The sequence below is a fragment of the Mus musculus genome, chromosome 5, assembly GCF_000001635.26.
Source record: "Mus musculus strain C57BL/6J chromosome 5, GRCm38.p6 C57BL/6J".
Lineage (NCBI taxonomy): Eukaryota > Metazoa > Chordata > Mammalia > Rodentia > Muridae > Mus > Mus musculus.
Window position 1 is genome coordinate 87575968 of NC_000071.6, and position 24503 is coordinate 87600470.

Consider the following 24503-nt stretch of genomic DNA (forward strand, 5'->3'; position numbering starts at 1 on the left):
ATGCAGGCATCAAATTATTTTTATTAGAAATCTTTGAACACTGTTAGAGGACAATGCTTATGTTATATATAAGAAAAATGTGATTTTGCTGTCAAACATTTAGAAATTACATTGACATAAAAGTTAGAAAAAAATGAATTTAAACCATCAGACTTCAAAAGACTTCTACTTCTACTGAATTCACAAGAGAAACTGAAGGATAAATTTCAGACTACTCTAATTTCAGACACAAGGAAGTGGCTCAGAGCTCCATTCTAAACTTCACAGTGCAATCCTTCATCTGCTGCTTGTAGTGCTCATCAAATCTCTCCCTCAGGGCTTCTGGGAAGTGGTTCTTCCAGTCTCCTATAATTCCTGCAATGAAACAGGTAAAAATCAGAAGTGTCAACTCTTGGAACCAGAATTGTAAGCTTTTTCTATTCTGTATCTCTTCCATTAATAATGTGAATTATTTTCTAATAGTTAATACCTGAATAAAGTATTTAAGTATCGTGTTGTCTGACTTTTACAAAGTTAAATTTTCTTTTTTTTGTCTTGAAAAAGTTTCTACTGGCTCATCCTTTTCTTCCTATACTAGTGATGAGACTCATGGGACAACGACTATCAAATTATATTTAAATTTTTTTGATTATTTTATTTACATTTTAAATGTTATCCCCCTTGCTGGTTTCCTCTCCGAAAACCCCACATCCCACCCACTCCAGCCTCACTGCCCTGTCATTCCCCTACAGTGGAGCATTGAGCCTTCACAGGACCAAGGGCCTCTCCTCCCATTGATGCCAGACAAGGCTATTCTCTGCTACATATGCAGCTGGAGCCATGGATCTCTCTATGTGTATTCTTTGGTTGGTGGTTTAGTCCCTGGGAGTTCTGGAAGGTCTGGTTAGTTGATAATATTGTTCTTCCTATGGGGTTGCAAACCCCTTAAACTCCTTCAGTCCTCCTAACTCCTCAATTGGGATCCCCCTGCTCAGTCTGATGGTTGTCTGCAAACATCCTCGTCTGTATAGGTAAGGCTCTGGCAGAACCTCTAATGAGACATCCATATCTGGCTCCTGTCACCAAGCACTTCTTGTCATTAGCAATAGTGTTTGGGTTTGGTGGCTGCATATGGGATGGATTCCCAGGTGGGGCAGTCTCTGGATGCCCTTTCCTTAAGTCTCTGCTCTACTCTTTGTCCCTGCATTTCCTTTAGATGGGAGCAATTCTGGGTTAAAATTTTGAGATGAGTGTTTGGCCCCATCCCTCAACAGGGGGGGTCATGCCTAACCACTGGATATGGTCTCTCTCCCCTTTGTTGTGGTAAATCTCCAACCCAAATAAGCCTGGGCAAAGAAAACACAATTAATATGAATACAAGCTGCATGCCTAGATTGGGCAGATCTACAACTACACTACCATCTTCCCCATCTATGAGAACCCTTAAAACTTATGGTTTCTCCAGGACACATGTTTCTGCTTCACTTTCCTTCCACCTCCTCCTTCGTTGTCCTCTCTTCTCTCCCTACTTCTCCCCCAAACTTTCAGATCCACCTTCCCTTCTGCCCAGTCACCAGCTCTAGCCTTTATTTTACAAATTAAGGTGAGGAGAAGGTTCACAGTTAGAAGCCACCTAGGTTCTAACTGATTTCAGTTAATGTCATCTCCATTGGGTCCTGGGAGCCTCTTGCTTTTCTGGCATCTGGAACTTTGTGTTGGCTGCCCCCAGTTCCCCATTCCCCATTGCTACACTCCTCTGTTCAATTTCCTGACCCTCTGTGTACATCGCCCCCCCCCAGGTCTCCCCCCACACCTGATCCTTGAATATCATGTTTTGCTGATAAATTTTCAAATCCAGACTTATGTATTTATATCCAATTAGTGACCTGAGATTGCTACCTGGGTGCTATATAAAAAAATTCTCAAATGTCAGGCATCCAGATTTATTATTGCTGACCAAGTAATGCTTCTATGTAAATGAAATTTTCTTTCATTGTGTCTTGGTATTATTGGGATTATAATTATGTTTGAGTTCTTACTTTAGTCATTTACTATTTGAAACTTTCTGTCATTTGTATAAAGAAAGTATGACTGACATTTCAGAACCCATTTCTTCACCACAGAATGAGATAGTAAATCCATCTTCCCCATCAGAAATCACCATCTATAGAGATAACTATGTGTGAGGCATACATTATACACCCAAGACACACAGACCAACTCAGTGACAGTTGGTAAACTATGGTATCATTGCTGATGCTGAGACCAAGGTGTCTGACATTATGCTTTACACCATCTGCTTCTCAAACCAAATAAACAAGAAACAGAAATCCATTACTAGTATATATATATATTAATAGTGTTTAGTGCCTCTTCACAATTTATAATTCCATAAGAGTATTCAAGAAAAAAAATACTTGTAAAGAAAACGCATGTTATTTGTGCAAGGTGAATATCCTTGAATGGATTTTTGCTTAAGTCATGAAAGCTTCGACCTTTTAAATGGGAAACCATGCATCTTTGTCTTCTCACCCTTTCGCATGAATGGTGATACTTTTTGATTCATCATTTCCTCTGGCATCATTGTATAATTGGTGGATGGATTGTTCTTCATCTCCTGGAAGGAAGTGTGTTGAACGATTCTGTCCACAAGCTCTGCCGAGGGCTTTCTCTCCAGGAACTCTATTAGCTTTACAACTTCTCTTCTGATATCCTATGGAGAAACAAAGAGACTTAAAAACCAAAATGGCAGAAGTTAGTAAATAGGTATTAGGGCTAAAAATGAAAGAACATCATTTTGTATATGATCATATTAGAGCTAAATGTATAATGAAGAAAACAAAGTATTCTCAAGCAATCCTTTGTCATCCAAAAATAGATGCAGGAGACACTTCAGAAGCTGTTAGACTCAAATGAGATGAGTTGTTAAATTTTAAATTTTACACCTAGTAAAATGATTTTTTCTAATTATTTCATTTCCCTGTCTTTTTTTTTACATAGACATGTATGTGTGTGTGTTTGTGTTCTTGTGTGTTCAAGTTTGCATGTATGTGAACATGCATGCAGATAAGTGTGCATGCACTTGTATTCAAGTGTGTGAAAGCCAGAAATGTGTACCAGTATAACTTCCTCTATTGCTCTATTGCTTTACTTTACTGAGGCAGGTGTGTCACTCAATCCAGACCTAACTGATTATGTTAGGTCATCATGTGAGTTTGCCTCTGGCATCCCCTGTTTCTATAGCACTAGGACAAGAGGCGGGTTTCCATACCTACTGATTTAACTGAAATGCTAAGGATACCAGAGATCTGAACTGCATCCTCAAGCTCGCATAGCTTGACTCCACAGACACATCTACTTGGACTGTTTTTTATTTATTTTCCAATCTCTTTGGGGCAAGTCTTGCTACTCTGCTCAAACATAGCTTGAACTTCCAATTACCAGTCTTGGCTTCATAAGTGCTAAAATCAGAGGTATAGGCTACCCTGCCTAGCATTGTGCATACATGATATATGCAGAATGAATTTCATATATAAAACTTATAAACTCTCCAAATACAGTGTACAGTGTGCATCAAGTTGATGACCATGTATGTATATTATTATCTTGTTTCTTATTTTTTATGAATTCAAAGTTCTTTTTGCAAATTTTATCTTTAGAAAAAATTTAATACTAGGATTGAAAATAGATTTGTTCTTTAAACACTTTTATTTACGAAATCATACCCGACTTAATCAAACTAGGATATTGCGTTTTTCCTTTTTAGCTCTGCAACAGGTTGTTGTTAGGTTTCCAGTGATAATATTGCATCCAGAGAATTGTCAGATGCTAAGAGCATCTTAAGAATTACTAGAATGTTCATTATGCCTTCCATTTCTTACCTCTTTCATGTCTTCATAGAACATAAATAAAACACGTGAATTCTTACTCTTTTCCCACCAAGCTTTCACATGATCATACCAGGAACCATACGGAACTGAAATCAGAAGAAACATGTGTAAAGACATGTTATCATTTTATAAGCTTAACATAAGTATTTGAATTGTTAATAAAAGGCAAAAATGATCATACAGAACTAATAGGTCAGTTACACTTATTTAAGAATTCTGTGCAGCAATGATGCAAAAATTGTTCAATAATGTCCTCCTCAGGAACATATGTTTAGCTTTATCATACTGACTTGTAGTAGAATACTGAGAAAATATGAGAAACCAAGTCAATTTAAAGCAAAGAGAACATACTTCAAACTGTAGTGTGTGTGTGTGAGTGTGTGTGCTTGTGTGTGTGCATTTGCACATACTCTGTATGTGAGTCTATGTGTTTGTACATATCTGTGTTTCTGTTTGTGTGAGACAGAGACAAGGACAAAGAGGGAGACTCACACACACACACACACACACACACACACACACACACACAGAAAGAGAGAGAGAGAGAGAGAGAGAGAGAAACAGAGACAGAGAGAGACAGAGAGAGATAGAGAGAACAGAGAAAGATTAGTAATTATGTGAGCATTTACTAAAAGACTAGCAATTTAGATTGTGAAAGTTGTTCTCATAGGGACCATTTATTTTAGAGATTATGTGATGTAACAAATACTGTTACCTTTTCTTTTAGCCTTACACAACAGCTGTATCAAATCCAAGATTAACAGAATGGTACAAACATTCTCTGTGTCGCTACTAGACTTGGCATTGACCTTTCTCTGTGCCTTGATGCTAGAAGCAAAGATACTTTGAAAAGTTCCACAATGATATTAATAATGATCTAATTCATTTTTAAGGCATACAAATATTTTTTCTCTGCAATATAAAGATAATATTGACAATCTTGAGGCATATACTTTCTTCATGACATAAGCCACAAAGATCTAATGAGTAACATTATCTTCTATGGTTATAAATTTTGTAATTATTATTATTATTCACAAGACTTATTGAATGTAATTCAACCTATTCTTTGCGCATTCATCTTCAAACATAAAGTCACAGTTGCTTTAGGCAGAATTTTAGTGGAATGGTATAGTTCCCATAGTATCTGCTCAAGAAACTCTTCACTGTTCAGTAAAATCAAAATTAAAATGTTCAGTCTGCATACCTAGAAGAATAAGCAAAAATTTTACAAGCATTCAGAATGATTGTAAATTCCTGCATGTGACTTCATTTAATGCCTGGGCATTTTACTTGGAAAGGAATGAGCGATGCTTTTATACTTCATCTACTTTTTGTTCAATCATGTTATAACAACATGTTCTAAACCTTATTTTAAAATATGAAAATATATGTTAGAGAAGGGACATACTAACTCTCAGACTTACAGAGCAGAAATTGGCACCCCTGATGTCACAAGTAAGTCAATGCATTTACTTCTTGGTATTATAATGGAATGCCTAGAGTTTCTAATTTTCCATCATCCTCACATACAGAAGCCTACTATCAGTCTAAGCATCAGTGTATTTGTATAAATTATATCCCAAAGAAACCTTATATTCTACATCTATTTATTTATTTGTTTATATATATTTATATCACCTTATATTTCTGTTTACATATATTAATCTGTTGTACATATTTATATATTTATATTATTTTTCTGTCTGTATAAGTTTATATGCTATCTTTATTATATTTCTGTTTATTTATTTATTACATTATAGTTCTGTTTGTATATATTATACTTATATTATCTCTGTTTATATTGACTCATTTATTTATTTTTTATTATTATTTTTTTTGTTTTCTTTTCTTGAGACAGGGTTTCTCTGTGTAACTCTGGCTGTCCTGGAACTCACTCTGCAGACCAGGCTGGCCTCAAACTCAGAAATCTGTCTGTGTCTGCTTCCCAAGTGTTGGGATTAAAGGCATGTGCCATCATTGCCTGGTGACTCATTTATTTTTGTTTGTACAAAATAAAATTTGTATTGTCCTTCTTTAATGAAAGAAAAGATCCAAAGAATTTAAGGTGCTCTTACCTTGCCCTTGCATAAATTTCTCCACAAATTCAGAAAAAGATTTAGGATTTGGATAACTAGTTATCATTAGCAAAAAGTAGTAATAAGAAACGGCGACATCTTTGGCGTTCCGGCAAAGATAGATCATCTAGAAGATGAAATAAGTTGTTAAGTCATTGACTCAATGATCTGAGTTAACCAGATTTTCCCCAATTTTATGAATAAAACAGTGAAATTTAAGTTAATTCAAGCATATAGCAGAACTGACAGTAAATCAATACAAATACCAAGTTGACAGATTATTTAGGCCAGGGCACAGTGTTCTATTCTTTAGACTATTTTACAGTTTGGATACTAAGGTAAAAATCCCTGTAGCATCCTAGCTTGCAGTTAGAAAAAAATCATATTTTACATAGTTGTCTTTAAACCCATATCTCGAAGTTTTCTTTTTTTTTTTTTAATCTAGGTCCTCCTAGAGAGCCCTTTCATTGTTTGATAATAAAATGACTACTCCTTCCCCCAAGGAAGGTTTGCATGCTTATATGCAGCAGATAAACATCGGTGGATCAGCACATCACAGAGATGCTGTTTCTAAAGTTAGCACTGTAAAATTCTATCCTGCAAAAGCCCAGTCGTTTTCTACTCAGATTTTTCTCCCCACTGAAGAAGTGAGAGAAAGCATGCAGTCTCTTCCAGGTCTGATAGTCAAGGCTACTGGTGAGGCTTCCGCAAGTGTGCCAACTTATGTTTGTGTTCCTTCCTGCAGCTTTCAAGCCCTTAGTCAGTGACATTAAGGAGTTCTGCCCATAATGCTCGCTCTACAACAAAGAGGCTAAGGTTAACCGCACTAGTTTGTTTATGCAAACAGTTTTTAAAAAAATATTCCAGCTTATTCTTTGAAGACTCAGTCTCATGTTTTATATGAAAGTTGTTATTAAACATAGTAAACTTTTAAAACCTATCCTTTTTTTTTGTTTGTTTTATTTTGTTTGGTTTTGTTTTGTTTGGTTTTTCGAGACAGGGTTGCTCTGTATAGCTCTGGCTGTCCTGGACTCAAACTTCTCATTCTCTCAAATTCTTTTTGCTAACTGATTGGAAACATACACACCATTGTGACCATAAATTTACCTCTCAGTCTTCATCTTTTACCCCCACCATTATCGTATTTCAGAAGTGTTCCCTAACTCCCCAAATGTTGTCTGTATTTCAGACTGACACTGCTTCTCTTCCCTTTCTTGGAGACAGTGTGAGCTCTTATTTTAAACTCCTAATTTCTATGATCTCATGTTGGTAGATATTATTAAACATCCATATGTTTCACTGAACATTCTTTTTAAAAACAAACAAACTAACTAACAAACAAACAAAAAAGAATTCAAAGAGCATATCCTCTTATTTCCTCTTTCCTGGAGTTGCTCCTTTATTTTATTTATTTATTTATTTATTTATTTATTTATTTATTTATTTATTGAGACAAGGTTTCTCTGTGTAGCCCTGACTGTCCTGGAACTTACTCTAGACCAGGCTGGCCTCGAACTCAGAAATTCTCCTGCCTCTGCCTCCCTAGTGCTGGGATTAAAGGGGAGCACCACCACTGCCCAGCAAGTTGCTACTTTTAATACAAATGTCACTAGAATTCCTAGTGCATACACAATTAAATATAGTTACCACTTACTATCCTTGAGAGGGGGCTACTCCCCTAGCCCATGCTTCTTTTGGTGGCTTTATTTCTGAGACTTTGGTCATTCATTTGTTTCAACTAACAGTTTGAACACCTGTCTCCTTTGCTAACCCTTCCATTGCTAACTCTTTTTTACCTTCTATGCAATTTTATTATCTATATTTACAGTCCATCTAATTTACTAAATTATTGTTCTAATCCATGATTAGTTCTTTTTTAATTCAGACTACAGCTTTTGTCACCAAATCTTGAATATTGCTATCTCACTTTAAGTTTCACTTTAGAAGCTTATACCGTGTCAAGGTGTTTTTCTCTATTAAAGATCTGTTCCTCCTTGTTCCTCATATGTCACTCCATATGTCTCCCTGTAATCCACACCACAAATTCAAACTCATTGTCTTTGAATTATTTTCTTATTCATTATCTTGATTTTTTTTTTTTTTTGTACAGGGTTTCTCTTTATAGTCCTGACTGTCCTGGAACTCACTCTGTAGACCAGGTTGGCCTCGAACTTAGAAATCCGCCTGCCTCTGCCTCCCAAGTGCTGGGACTAAAGGCGTGCGCCACCACGCCCAGCTTATCGTGATTTTTTAAAAATCACTTTCTTTGCCTTTACACTTATTCTCTCTGATCCACTACTTCAAATATACTTTTAAAAAATATTCTCCACTACCTCTTCTCTGATGGATCAATAAATCACTCTGGAAATAATCCAAAGGCAAATCCATTCAGTTATGTCTGTTTCTTTGATGACCTCTGAGGCATAAAAGAGTATGTAATTAAATCTGACTATACCTCCTTTCTCTCAGCCTCTTCTCCGTTTTTGCTCCTGCAGCTCTTTTAGCCAGAAAAATTCTGGGTCAGAATTTTTGACTATGAGATGGCAACCTCATTTCTCCATGTAACGCCCTGTCTTCTTACAAGTTCCCTCTCCCCACTGGCTAATATACACTTATTAGTGAGTACCTACCATGCATTTCATTTTGGGAGGGGGGGTTTCTGAGTTATGTCACTCATAATGATATTTTCTAGTTCCATCCATTTGCCTGCAAAACTCATGATGTCCTTGCTCTTAATAGCTAAGTAGTATTCTAGGCCTGACACTATTCCTGTACTATGGTATGCTAACAGACAGGAACCTAGCATGGCTGTCCTCTGAGAGGCCCAACAAGCAGCTGAAAGAGCCAGATTCAGATACTTACACCCAAGCAATTGAGAGAAGCCAGGGACCCCTTTGATTGAATTAAGGAAAAGCTGGAAGAAGCTGAATAGGAAGGCAACCCCATAGGAAGACCAGCAGTCTTAACTGACCTGGGCCTCTGAGATCCCTGGGAAATTGAGCCACCAACCAGGTAGCACACACTAGCTGATATGAGGCCCCTGATGTGTATGCAGCACAAATAGCAGAGGACTTCCTGTTCTGGCTTCACTGAGAGAAGATGGAGAGACTTGAGGCCCGAGGGAGTGGGGAGGTCTGGTGGAGTAGGGGTAGGGGGTGGGGACATCCTCTTGGAGATGGGGGAGGAGGAATGGGATGAGGCAGGGGAATAACAACTGGACTTTAAAAAGAAAAGATTAAAGAAAAATAAATAAATAAACAAACAAACAAACAAACAAGCTGACCATTAATTTCAGTGGAGCAGTAACATCCTATATTTCTCACAAGGAAAGGAATATCTCGATCAAAACTCTTGCCAATAACAGAAATGAGACATCTAAAAAAAATCGTAACTGTGAAAGAGCTTTTCTGCAGGAAATCATACAGGAGGATGTATATTTAATGATACTTCAGTTGAAAATAAGAAAGCATTTACACATTTGAAGTTTGGAGACTTAGATACTTAGAAAGAATCAAATATTTCAGGAGACACCAGCAGCCAAGATGTAGGACATTCACTTTTTGCCAATCTTCGTTTGTATGACCTTTTCTCTACAAAGCAGGCCAATCTTAGTATAACTCACATAAAATCTAAGTTTCCTAACTTGGTGTCCAAATCTCCTGTGATAAGTCCTGGGGAAGGTTTTTTTTCTTTTTTTCTTTTCTTTTCTTTCTTTCTTTTTTTTTTTTTTCTTTTTCTTTTTTCAGTCAGCACAGACACTTAACTTTCCAGGCAAGTTGAAGTGGTTTCAGACATTTCCTGGAGCTGTCTCTGGGATTGAATAGACTCCTCATCTTTTTAAACCATGCATCTGAAATCTTCTCTTCCATGGCCTATGCAGTCTACCAATAGACTCTGCTTACTTATTACTTTACTATAAGTTATGATTTTCTGTAAGACACTATTAGCCTTATGGAAACTGGTAACTTTGCATATGTTTTGTATGCTCCAAAATTTACATTCAAATTTGGTGTTCATGATGCAGTTTCTGTGTCTGTAGAATGATTACAATATGACTTTTGTATTTAGAGTTTGAGCCTTTGGGGGGTGTTAAGGGTTAGAAAATGTCGTCATAGTAGTTAACTCTCTGAGTGCTGGTGGCATGAAAGAAACATTAAGGAGACTTAGAGGCATGAATATGTGTGCAGCCATTTACTCATATTCTACCTTGAAACTTTGCCAACAAGAAGGCTGTCAGCAAGTACTACATCTTGACCCTGATTCAGAACCACAAACCAAAATACATCTCCTGTTTTATGGTTTGTCAAGTATGTAATACATTATTAGCAAGTGGACTGGATGATAACAATCACTTTCATTCACTGGGTCAATGCTTATTACAGGACACTTGTCTGGATATCCTGTTCTGATTCATTTGAGTGTCTCACAATGTCACACATAATATTTTGTAAAATAAAGACATTCTATCCACTGTGATTCATCCAATGTTTACAGTGGGTTAGGCACTAGACTTGAGGTTACAAAAATAATTGTACTTAGTCCTATTAGACAACAACTATTACCCTTCTTTTATCCAGAAACAAACAACGTTTAACTACTGTTCAGATCATCTTAAGAAAAAAAAAGTGTGAATATAGTCTAGACTTGGGTGAGAGTAAAAATAATTCACATTTGTAGAAATATCTGTGTGTTAAAAGAAATGAGTGATAAAGTATGTAAAGGTGACTTTTAAGTGCTTCATGATCTACAAAGTGCCAAGATTTCATGCAAGTCTAAGAAAATCTAATTCTGGTTACCTTGCAATTCTTTTCCCAAAATGATGCTGGAAGGAGCTTGGGTGGCAGGTGAGTTTTTACTATTCTGGGAGATTCCTTCTCTTTTAATTGTTTTATTCCTGGTTTTAAAAATAAACAGACAATTCAAAAAGTGTTCACATGAATATGAATGGATATTTTAAAAAAGATTATTTAAGATTCTATATTGGCTTCATAATAACAATAATGCAATCTCACTGTAAAGAAATTATTAATTAATAAATTGCAAAGTAGGGTCAAATAATTGCATCAATAAAAGTGAGTAATTTTTCACATGTTGATAGGGAAGTGTTCATGAATAATACAGTTTTAATTATTCTTGATATTCAATGAATAATTTTTTTTTTTTTGGTTTTTCAAGACAGGGTTTCTCTGTGTAGTCCTGGCTGTCCTGGAACTCACCCTGTAGACCAGGCTTGCTTCGAACTTAGAAATCCGCTTGCCTCTGCATCCCAAGTTCTGAGATTAAAGGCATGCACCACCACTGCCCAGCAATGAATAATTTTCTAGTAATTTATAATATTATCAACTCCTGGAAACTGAGAAATAAATGCTGACATATTATAAAACTCTTCCTGAACAAATGAAGTAGTTAGGACCATTCACTGTTCCAGGTACATGCCATGCTATGAGAATAGTCTGGATATAGTTTTAGAGTCTCAGATATAGATGAGAAAATACTAATTGCTAGTGCTACTTAAGATCTCTTTGCTCTTATTACAACACAGCCATATCTATATCATCTATCTATCATACATATACATATATCTTAAAAACATAAATATATCTTTTAAAATTAATTTAAAAGTTACCATTTATTAGGTCTTCGTTTCTGCACTCCAAATAAGGTATTCTGTTAAAAATTGCATCCTCCTTGCATTTTTCCACATCACCTTCTTTATAGATCATATACACAACTTCACTAATCCAGGTGGTACCTGTAACAATTAAATATGCCTGATTCTGCAATGAAGTTGTATGGCTGATAGCAGTATATTTCAATAGTGTTTAAATCATCCAAAATCAAAAAACATTTTCTTGAAAACTTAAATATACACCACCCAAAACAACTTCAACATCTATGGATGTCATGAATAAGAATAAAAACTGGTCCATGTGTTTGAGCCTCCCACGTTGAATTTTGGCGTTAGGAGAGTTTTTTTGTTTGTTTTTTGTTTTTCGAGACAGGGTTTCTCTGTATAGCCCTGGCTGTCCTGGAACTCACTCTGTAGACCAGGCTGGCCTCGAACTCAGAAATCTGCCTACCTCTGCCTCCCGAGTGCTGAGATTAAAGGCATGCGCCACTTCGCCCGGCTGGCATTAGGAGAATTAATAACATTCTTGTGAATAAGAAGTGAGGAGACTTGACTAAGTGGTGAAACTTGGGTGACACAAACAAGCATACTTTTCAGCTATAGAGTCTATTGGGAGTTTTTTTGTGTGCCTAAACCAAGGCCTGGATCACAATATACAGAAAAATATGAATCGCATATGTGACCTTTGATGGTAATCAGAAATATTACATAGAAAATCAGTGATGATGAAGTGTAGTTTTCTTTCTCAAAATGTTGTAATACAGACAAGAATACAGAGCTTTAAGATATACAAAGGAGGGATATACACTCTGTGCTGCCGCCGCCACTGCTGCTACACATAGAACGTAAAAGAAGTTCCCTCATGAAGCTGCAACAAAGGCTCAGCACCTACGTGTGGGAAAACTGCTAATTATGGATGGAGTTAATCAGGGCAGGATAGCCTCTGAGCTTAGTGCAAAATGGGAGACATTCCCTTGTTAGCAGGATTTCTCTGTCTTTGACCTTGTCCAGGGATTCTAAGCCCCAATATTTGCCTTTGCCTGAGAAGAATCACATAAACACCTAGAGTCAGCTATGCTAATGAGGTATCCAAAAGGCCTCTGAGTGTTTAGCCTATGAGCCTCCCTTCCTGGGCGCTCCTTCTTGCAAAGGGTATTTAATCCCTGAGTAAGAGGTATGCATTCAGGACCATCATCAAATAAAGCAGTTTGAACAAGCAAGGACCACTCTCTCTTCATCACTGATCACTGTGGCAACCTTTGTCCTAAATAGCTAAATCTCCAGGAAAAGGCTTCTTATCGCCTAGCCCAACCTAATGCCCTGAGGGGAACCCTTTTCCCCAAATACCTGCCATAAGCCAGTCTGAGCACCACAGCAGTAGTTCTCTTTGTGTGTGTGTGTGTGTGTGTGTGTGTGTGTGTGTGTGTGTGTCTAGTTTCAGAGTCATGATTATCGTGTTTCCTAAAAATTAGAATTATAATACCACACATTCATAAATAGATGGACTGATATCTATGTAAGTGTCAAATGTTAGTAAGCTGAAAGAGAATATAAAATTGGACTTCTTCAGCTTTTAAAGAATATAGTTTTGGTGGCTAAAGAGATGGCTCAGCAGCTTAGAGCACTGACTGCTATTCTAGGGATCCTGAGTTCAGTTCTCAGCAACCACATGGTGGCTCATAGCTGTCTATACTGGGATCCAGTGCCCTCTTCTGGTGTGTCTGAAGACAGCAACAGAGTACTTATAAACAACAACAACAACAACAACAAAAACCCATAAAACAAAACAAACAAACAGCCCAAGTGTATAGTTTTAAAACTCTGGAGCTATTTTTAGTAGTAGAGATAATCTCAAAAAGGAATTGCTGTCTATGAATCATTTTATATATATGTATATATATAATATATATATATATATATATTTATATATATTTAATTAAAACCTGTGAGTACATCTGATGAAAAGAAGGCAATTTCCTGAAAGAACATTATTGACTATCTTTGAAAAGGTTTATAAAAGAACAAAATCAGCTTATATCACAGGTGGAAAAGTAAATAAATTTGATATATTCAAGTGATATAAATCTTCATTTCTCTTGCCTAAAATGAGAGGCAGGAAATCATTCCATCACTGTATTTCAGTTTCCTGATATCTTTCTGCAAGTATTCATAAACATGTAAATTATCTTTAAAAAAGAAAAGGCAGAGCAATAATATAAGCACAGTAGTCTTAAATATTTATTAAGCAATGCATATCCCAGATTGACTCATCTGTATTGAATAATATAATTGTGTGATCAACACTTTCGATTTGTCCATGACTTAATGAAGTTACTTATCATGTTCTGGTAATATGAGATTGTGGAACAGGGTTGATAAATATGCAGTTTATGAATATTTTGACCCTAAAATTGCTTCAAGTCTCTTTTTAATGGGAAATAGGTATGAGTCAGGTAAACACTCTAACACTGATGATCATACTTCCTAGGTGTCTAAGCAACATCCTGTCAGAGCAGAGACACTTACCAGATTTAGGATATGTAGCAATGACAAGGTCATCTGGCCTTGCCAAGAACATTTCAACATCTTCCCAATATTTGGTGAACCGTTTGTCCATTAGAACTCCACGGAACTCTCCAAAAACTTCATAATACTCAGGCATAGAAGTCTCCATCTCAAATGGTGTACTGGGAAAAAAAAACAGAAGTTTGAAATTTTGTATTCACTTTGCAATTCACTTTCACATTAGCAATAACTAAGTATATAAAGGCCAGTTAAATGCTGCTCCATACCTGTTGTTACACAGGGTAAAAGCATACTTAATATTAGTAGACGGAGGGGAAGGTATAATCCGGATATATTGTATGAGAAAATTTACAGGAAATAAGTGTCTATTTCTATAGATAACTACAATAGTCATGGCTTGCCTTATTAAACTGTTTATTCAGGTGAATTATATTGTATGGAGTGAGCCACAATTCTAAGAATTGGCTTGCAATTAACTAGGTTAACCTATGGAATAAGCAGTAGCCTGAAATCAAGCTGTCACTTCTTAATTAAGCTGTCTCAGAGTAAAAGTGCTGATATCAAACAGCTTCTTTCCTCCCACACTTTTTTCTCATAAATTTCCTCAAACTTGTGTGGTTTTCCCTAAAATGTGTATTTCAGTGAGTTATTGCTAATGCTATGTCATAAGGAGGTGAATAGGTGCCAATTGTAAAGAAAGAGTAACCCAAACTGTTGAAAATTCAGGTCATACAGTTAGTGGATTGAGAAGTGATTTTTTTTTCTATTCTTTAGAATCATTTCCTTTTCTAGCTCCCTATCTTAACTTTATCCAGCTCCTTTCACATTTGATTGCTTTTCTTCCATTCTATGACAAATACTGAAAAGTTTTGTTGAGTCCTTAGTTTTCCAGTTTTAGTCTGGCTATACGTAAAATGCCTGAAAGCAAAAGTTGTCTTTTTATATACATTTCTGCCAGTCCCCATCACTGTGACACAAAGGTGAGTCTGTGAAACATTTGTTATTCTCAGCATTAGGTTATATTTTTAATTGGCTGTCTTCCACTGTGTTTCCATTTTAAAAAGTATATTTTTAAATGAAATACACATGAATAATTTGTTAACCCAAATTTTTGTTGTATTAAGTTATTGACATAAAAAAGATAGTAATGGTATTTTCAAGATTCGTTATAACAATTGCATTCAATTATTTCCTGTAACACTTAAATTCTATTTTAAAGACCTTTAAATATCAAAGCACATCTAAAAGTTTCTTTGTGACAAGCAATTTAAAAAGGTTTTAAATGATACACATTATCAATTAGGCATAGTATCAACACAGACTTTACTGTCCCTTTATTTTTAACAACTTACTAACTGACATAAATTTTGTATTTAAAAGTATTTATTTAAAATCTGATATCAACAATTTAAAAGGACAACCTGTCCAGATGTTCCCGTGGAAGAAGTGAAATGATCCGGTTTAGTTCTCTTCGAATGGCAGCACGATTCTTCAGCTCTGAATAAAAATGAGAACTGGTTGTACACTTGGAAAGTTTCTGTTGAGCTTTTATTCTGACAGCCTGAGAAGGAGGCAGAGACTAACTTGTGGGAATGGACTATGATGTAATGGATGGAGGGAGATACCTGCAGTTGTGTTTAGTCATAAGGTCAAGTTTGCTCACTCAGAGATGTAGAAAGCCCCTACAGCTGTTTCTCCCCTTTGGGTAAAATTTCAGTCTTAAACAACCCATTCATTATATCATTCATTAAATTGCCCATTCATAACAGAGTAAGAAGAAACGGACAAGGAGATTAGAGGAGGCCAGGAAGAAATGGAGTGAGAAAACCTCTCATTTACTGATAAATAATGACAAGGATAAGGCTGATGTTACAAACAATAGCTTTGGGAACTGATAGGAAAAACTAACAAGGAAGAACCTAGAATAGTTAAGAACATGGAACAAGAGCACAGCAAAAGAAGGCTTTGTAGCACTTAACTGTATCAAACAAGATTATGGAGAACTGCATTCTATTTCAAACTGTGATTGTTCTGTGCCAAAGAATCATCTCTGAAAATGTACATATAAGTAGCACTATATAGATTGAAGGGTTATATTGGGAATATATATATTTATACACATAAATACACATATACCCAAGTAATAGAAATTATTGAATTAAGAGGCCATGAATTTGAAACGAGGAAGTATTTATGGGAGCGTTTGGAGGGAGGAAATGGAAGGGAGAAAGTTATAATTAGATTATAATCGTCCAAAAGGGTTATCCATAATTCCAAAACAGCCGTGGCTATAAAGGAACCCATGGCTTAAATAGGATAAACCTAGTAAGCAGCACTCACATTGGGATAAAACTCTTTGAGGCGCCTTGCTCCACTCTCTCGCATATCCAATTTTATAGCACTCCGTTTCCAGACAGAAATCATTCCCATTGCTGCAGTAATTAAGCAGGGGGAAATGTCCCCAAGGGCTGGTGCAATGCAATAGTGCTCCAGCTTTGTCTGCATCTGCTTTGACTCCAGGGAAGAAGACTGTCAGTTGTTCCTAAGTCGCCAGGTCTATCAGCATCTCAAAATAAATGCCTTTTTATTTCTGTTACCTCTTCTGTTTCTAATATCAAATTAAGCTGCCTTCTTCTGAGAGATACTGGATCTTAAAAGCTTAAATATCCCTCAAATGACTTTACATTTTACAATTACTTTTAGCTAGAAATTTTTTCTGCTATGTCCCAATTAAGTTTAATTATTAAATCACACCTAACTCAACAACAGAGTCATGCCCTGCAGTTAGACACTGCCCTGTACACAGTAGGATAAGCATTGGGTAAGTAATTCTTCACTGAAAATGCCTGGTTTCTTTTTTAAAAGTTAGTGGAAATAATAATAATCTGTCTGTAAATAAATAACATCTACACAGTAAATGCAATAGTTTCTAGAAAACTTGATTTCCTGAAATAAAATCAGTAAATCAGTAGGAAAAGTTGCCTTGAAACTTCATTATTATCAATAAATAATAGCTACAAAAGAAGTACAAAATGTTTGAATCAACTCTGACCATTTCTCCTTTCTACCTTTAACCAAGAAAAATATCTTAGATAAATAGTATTCTTTTAATATTTGTCTTAATCCTTAGAATTGTTCAGATGCATTTCTTGTATTATTTATAAAACTGAAAAAAACACTATAAAGCACAAATATATGCAGAAAATGTTTCCAAGATCATGGTCGCTTCTTACTTGTGACTAGTGAGCTTTTTCATATTCACTCTATGTCTATATGGACTTTCTCATTTAAGAATCTTTATGAGTGATATTATTATTAGTGGTATAAAATGATATCAATTGTTAGTAGGCCACAGTGAGTATATAACAGACAGGGCTGACATATATATTATACATTTTTCTTGGTTTTGGCATGTTGCAATAATATAGTACAAAAGAACAAACATTGTATATTGCTTTTAACTAAAATTTGCAATATACTTTAAATTTAATGCATAATAATAAATCCACAATGTCACAAATCCACTATTATAGAAGTTTCCATAGTTTCAGCATTCCAAAAATTCTTCTCTCTCAACCCACAAAGACTGCCTACCCTCTCCTGAATGCCTAACAACAGTGATACATATAATCTCTGTAGATTTTTTTTGTTCCAAAATGTTCTTTAGTTTGAGACAAATTTTATGTAGCTTCCCCACATTGTCTTGCTTGACTAACTCAAATTCTTCTTTTCCTTATGGTAACTGGATAACTCATTAAATAATAAAAACAATAAACTATGGGATATATATATATAATTTCTCTTAAAATGTACCTTGTCTGATTTTTAAAAATAAACCAGCTGTAATCATCTATGTTTCAGCTTTCACTGAAACAATTTTCATTACATTTGGGTATCATGTTGATCCTAAACTTTTAGCAACTGCCTTTCGCTCTTATAACAACGTTGTCCAGGAATGATAGAAGAAATCAATCAATCTCATTAGAGTCTTAATTTTAAAAAAATGTCCAAAGCACCACAAATTATAACTTTATTCTTTGCTTCCTGTAAATTGTTGTAAGAATTCTCCAGTGCAGATAAATACTGACAAAGGAGAAAGTAGGGAAAAATCACAGTGAGGATGTCTGCAACAGGCAATCATACAATTATTTATCTTTCAAGTACTGTAATACATATAAGTAGATGGATAGATAGATAGATAGATAGATAGATAGATAGATAGATAGATAGATAGATATAGATACATATAGAGTATCTTAGTTGTGGTTTTACTGCTGTGAACAGACACCATGACAAGGCAACTCTTATAGGACAACATTTAATTGGGGCTGACTTAGAGCAGAAACATGGCAGCATCCAGGCAGGCATGGTGAAAGAGGAGCTGAGAGTTCTACATCTTCATCTGAAGGCTGCTAGTGGAATACTGGCTTCTGAGCAGCTAGGATGTGGGTATTAAAGCCCACATCCACAGTGGCATACTTACTCCAACAAGGCCACACCTTCTAATAGTGCCACACCCTGGGCCGAGCATATAAAAACCATCACATATAGTTTGAAATAAATTGTCTTATGTAGGATATTGATGCATCCTCCAAGAGCCAAGGATCATGTAACAAAAAACTCTCAAACCAGGTATGAAAATCTGTCTTTTGAGTTGTTGATCAGAGTTGTCCAAGAGACTCTCAAACCTTAAAAACTGTTGCTGTTACTTTAATTGCCCTAAGGATGGAAGATAAATTCTTATTCCTGAACACTGTATGCAATTCTGACCCAGAGTCCACAAGCCCCTGAGATGAAATTGACCTAAATGCCTCTTCACTGAGGGATAGCTTTCATAGTATCAATAGTTACTACACAAGTTTGCAAAGGAGAAAATAAACTAATAGTCCTACTCAGCTATGCCACTGTGAACCACAACAACCAACATGCCAGAATTGTATGGTAACCTTAAAAATGCCATACAGACATACCTGGCACTAGACACTACCCTACCCAGGGCTAGTGAAGTTATGGATCTTGGAGGAAAAATGAAAACAGCAACTTTACTAAACAAGCACTATCTCACCAGGACAACTACTCTTTGCAACTGAGGAAGAGTTTTATAGAAACCCACAACCAATCAAAATGCAGAGTTATGGACCCAAATTCAATGGGTATATCTGAAAGACACTCATATACCAAGGACCTAGATCAGAATCTTCAGTGACAAGTTCCTGAGAAGGATCAGAGGTTTGGAAAATGGAAAGACAGAGCACCGGGACCAGAAGGTCATATACAAGCTATATCTAATCCCAAACAAGCTTACTAAGAACTACATCTTATATGTGGAACAGAGTAAGAAGAAGGCCATCATATCAGGAGATGAGCTCAACAGGAAGTTAACTAAGAAATATTGCAGAAAGGGGACACAGGATATATCTAATGTGTCATAGCCTGCTCACATAGTGGCCTGTGAACTGTTAATCATAACCTTTTGGGTTGGGATTCTAGATCTCAAGATTCCAAACTGAAGCTCCCTCAAGGCCCTAGCCCCAGGCCATGGATGGCCACATTAAGCATATCCTGGTTTTAAACTAGGAACTAGTTCCTTCTATCTCACCAGGGCCTCAAGGAAAGCCTTGGTTCCCACAAATTCTGACTCTACTGAGATCACCTAGCCAAAAGGAAACCAATCCCAAAGGCGGTAACACAAATTTGTAGTATCACTCTAATCCTTTTAATATTTCCATCTCCAAGCATTGAGACTAAGGACTAACTCCCACATCTAATCATTCTCCCAGATCTTAGCGCCTTCAGTATCTAGGTTCTGGGGCTCAAGTAGAACTCTGTAGATCTGAAGCCCTGTAAGTAGCTAATCTAAATTCTAGTCCTCTGTAACCATGCAACTCTATAGTGATTTCTACTTTAGGGGAAATCCATTTCCTATAATATTTTGCCATCATTTAGTAAGTGAATATCTCTTTTTAAAGTCTTTAATTATATGTTAATTACCTTGGCAACCTTAAGAATGCAATACAGACATGCCTGGTACTGGAAACTAAAATCTATGAAACTCTACCCTTAATGGTGTGAGCAAAGATTATGTAGTCACAGACAGCAAAATTCCTATTATTTTATTAAGTGTTAACAAAAAAGTAAGATTTATAATCATTAGACTATGCCTATACAATCTTGCTTTAAATTACATATTAAAACTATGTCCTAAGCAGTGTTCTCTTGCTGTAAAGAGACACCATGACCATGGTAACACTTATAAAGGAAAGCACTTAGGTGAGGTTGGCTTAGAGTCTTGCACGCAGACAGACATGGTGGTGGCGTAGTAGATGAAGCTTCTACATCCAGATCCTCAGGCAAAACGAAAAGAGAGACATTGGACCTGGCTGCTGCTGCTGCTACTGCTTCTTCTTCTTCTTCTTCTTCTTCTTCTTCTTCTTCTTCTTCTTCTTCTTCTTCTTCTTCTTCTTCTTCTTCTTCTTCTTCTTCTTCCTCCTCCTCTTCCTCCTCCTCCTCCTCCTCCTCCTCCTCCTCCTTCTTCTTCTTCTTCTTCTTCTTCTTCTTCTTCTTCTTCTTCTTCTTCTTCTTCTTCTTCTTCTTCTTCTTCTTCTTCTTCTTCTTTTTAAATATATAAACTCCAAACCACATCCCCACGACACATTTCCTTCAACAAGGCCACATCTCCTAATCCCTCTCAAATAGTCCACTCAATCATGACCAAGCATTTAAATATACAAACATAAGGCAGCCATTCAAACCACCACAAACTATTAATCCTTTAAAGAATTCCAAACATATATTTTAATGAACCTGATACAGATGTTGCTAGAATGTTGTCTTCCACACAACTTTGCTGTATTGTGTCATACAGTATACAGTTATTAGATTAAAACAGTTTTCAGAAACGTCTACTTTGCATGAGGTGCCTTAGCTCAGTTGTTAAATTTCCACTGCTGCAAAGTAGCAAAACACAGATTTGTTCAAACCATTCTCAGAATGGACTCAAGACATTTTCAAAACTTTATAAAACTCACAAAAACAAAAGTGGATATATTGTGCACTGAGTACTAAACCGAATGTCACATGAATGGAATAATGTGTGTATGTATAGGCTATATCAGCCTCCCACAGTATGGTGACATCTAGGGTCCCTCTAGCATATATTGTTGTGAAAAATCTCATTAGGCCTGAAATGCTAGTGTCTATAATGAAATAGATTTAATTTTCTTAACATTTTTTACCCAAACAATATAGTATAATCATTATTTAAGTTTTAGTAATTTAGTTATTCAGTTAACACCATTTCAAGCATTAGGAAAAAGAGCTAAATCAATCCAATGTTACTGAGTCATACAAAATAAATAAATAAATAAATAAATAAATAAATAAATAAATAAATAAATAAATCTCATTAAAAATCTGTAACTAGCTTTGTTGCAAGATCCAAGCAAGAGAAACTGCTACAATGTCTTTTCTGTTGGTATTCCACAACCACTGGGAATTGTTGGAGCAATTCTGACTGTAAAAAAATAACCTCACTACATGCTCCTTAGAAATTGATCTCACACTTTATGTTTCTGGGAAAAAGAAAAGTTTAGTTAATACAAACTACCTTCTGCAAGACAGGTGGCCTTCTCATCCACATCATATAAACTTATTAGTTTGGAATTTATAAAATAAAATTATATCTGTAGAAAAGACAGACATAATTTTGTGTGTATTACAGATAAGAAATTTTCAGATTTTGTCTCCTGAATTCAGAACTTCGTTGTCTTAGTAATGCTAAGAGACAATATCACCATAAAACTTTGTTCCTGTAACTAACTGTATTTCAAAAAACAATATGTTTTTGTTTGTTTTGTCTTTGATTTTGTTTGTTTCGTTTTTCTAGTTCTAAGGCAGATATCACCCTCTTAGGTTATTCAGCAATCAAATCAGGACTAAATATCTCTGAGTAAAGCTGGAGTTGGGTAATTTTAGACACTTGTGAATAAAAACATCCACAGACCTTGCCAAGGAACTGAAGTTTTTCCAAGGGGTTTTTATTGACAAATAGCAAGGTCAGGAGTAAAGCCTACTTGCCAAACAGCTCTCATTTCGCCTTCCTTTCTGCATTATAGACTAATAACACTCACAAGAAGGAATTTGGTAAGGTATTTCCAAGAAATATTTATCATCTACAATTATTTTTTTTCTTAGCCTCTCCAGAAAAAGGCAAATAGGAAATTTATTGCATATTCTAATGTTATGTCAAGAGATCTGAACTTTGTCCTAGAATTCTTAATTATTAATTGTAAATACTCTCATTTCCTTCCTAAATTTAATACATTATAGGGTCCTAGAAAGGGCACATTTTTAGAAACTAAATATGTTTATTTAGTTTCTTTTATTTTTGATATTATAATTACATCATTTCCCTTTTTTCTTTTCTCCCCAAAGACAAGGTTTTGTGCTTTGTTTTGTGTTGTTGCCACAAACAGCAAGGACTTTCAAATATTTGGAATGACCAGTTCTAGGAATGTTTTTACTCTTCAGACTCAAAACCAAGATAGGATTCATGGTTTTTAGCTTTTTGTTTTATAAAGCTATACTTCTATAATGTCTTTACTCTTCAACGTTTGAGACCTATGAAATGGAACTCCAGACTTTCAACCCTTGCCCAAGGGTTGCCAAAGGGTTGCCAAGGACAAGGATTGTCCCTGTAGCCTAAATAATGTAAGCTAAGAGGTATTCAAAAACGCAGGCAGTAGGGTCTGTAGGGAGTGAGGTCAGAATTTACTTTAAAATTCCTCTCTTTTCACCCTTATAACAAGTCTCTTCTAGACATTATCTCAGATATGAAGATATCTCAGGTATGAAGGACTTGTGAAGAGCAGATGTAATAACTGTGTTGGAGGCCTGTATGGTCCTATCTCTGATCTTGGCAGAGATGCACTCTGGTGAAAGAAAGAAAGAAAGAAAGAAAGAAAGAAAGAAAGAAAGAAAGAAAGAAAGAAAGGAGGGAGGGAGGGAGGGAGGGAGGGAGAAAGGGAAGTGAAAGGGAGGGGAGGGGAGGGAAGGGAAGGGAAGGGAAGGGAAGGAAAGGAAAGGAAAGGAAAGGAAAGGAAAGGAAAGGAAAGGAAAGGAAAGGAAAGGAAAGGAAAGGAAAGGAAGAAGGGATAAATAACTGCCAATGACCTGAGAAATTCTTTGGGGACTGGGCTCACCTGGGTACTTAGCCACACCAGGGAATTTTGGAAGTTGTGCATGTGCCACTATGTTAACGAGTTATGTAACTGCTGCATTTTTTGTAGTGAATTCATCTTTGTCATCTTGGATAATCACTTGCTTTTTTCTACCTGTGATGACAGCAACAATGAATAAAATAAAATCACTCAGCTCTGAAAAATGATAAAAGTACTCTACTTTGTGCAGTAAAGAATTCTCAGACAAGTTTTCATTGTATTAGAAGGTATACACAAGCTTCTTTCCAAAGGAGAAAAATCAAGAGTAATCCCACACAGCTAGGACACCTGTAAATAGCAACAAAACCCAGCAGGGCACGATAACAGTAGTAAGAGTGTAATAGTGGTGCACATATTTTGGGATTAACCAACAAACAACTCCTTAATTAAACTTAAGGCTTACACAATGAGTATGCTTGGTGCTCGATACCTACTAAGATTCCTTACTGATCTTGGTGGAGAACCTATAACTGCCATCTTACTAAACCAGCATAACTCTTAACTATGTTCTAAATATTTGTCCTTATATCTACAGGTAGGTATAGCTCTTACCCTGAATTGGGCAAAATGGTCCTTGTAACAGATAGAAACAATTAAAGAAAACCAAATCTGATCAAAGTTTAGAACTGTGGAGCCCACTGCCAACTGATACAACTGTAACACAAATCTTGAACTTAGACTCAAGGACCATTGTGAAAGAAGAGTTAAAACAGAAGCTGCTGAGCCCTGTGGTTGAAGTAGGGAAAGCTGGAAGAAGCTAAGGAGGAGGGTGACCCTGTAGTAGAACCATCAGTCTCAACTAACCTAGATCCATGAGATTTCTCAGACACTGGACCACCAACCAGGCAGCATACACCAGCTGACATGAGGCCCCCAACATGCATACAGCAGAGGACTGTTGGGTCTGGACTCAGAGAAGATGCACCTAAGCGTCAAGAGACTGAAGGCACCAGGGAGTAGGGAGGTCTGGTGAGTTGGGAGTTTGAGGAATGGGGAGGAGTCATGGGATGTGATAGAATCAGAGGGTGGATCAGGAGGGGGATAAAATATGGACTGTAAAGGAATATTACATAATTATTAAAAAAAAGAAAAAGCAGAGGAACAGAGTTTGATGTATGGCCATTTCTCCCAGAAATGTCAGGGAGAGTAGTCATAAAGCCTCATCAATATAGCCATCTAC

The 24503-nt window shown here is 36.2% G+C and overlaps 1 protein-coding gene and 1 non-coding gene across 2 annotated transcripts; both read right to left on the minus strand.

Annotated features, from left to right (window-relative positions):
• Sult1e1 (sulfotransferase family 1E, member 1) lies at positions 1-15644 on the minus strand. The gene is made up of 8 exons (NM_023135.2): positions 15527-15644; positions 14106-14266; positions 11577-11702; positions 10747-10844; positions 5951-6077; positions 3861-3955; positions 2512-2692; positions 1-354 (listed from the first exon to the last, which is right to left on the minus strand). Exons 2-8 carry the CDS (start codon positions 14251-14253, stop codon positions 242-244), a joined length of 888 nt encoding a protein of 295 aa, NP_075624.2. The 5' UTR covers positions 14254-14266; positions 15527-15644; the 3' UTR covers positions 1-241.
• A 4290-nt stretch (positions 15645-19934) lies between these two features.
• On the minus strand, positions 19935-20026 carry Mir3969 (microRNA 3969). Its single transcript, NR_039550.1, has one exon. It is a non-coding gene; the product is annotated as a microRNA 3969 (primary transcript).
• Positions 20027-24503: the final 4477 nt, after the last annotated feature.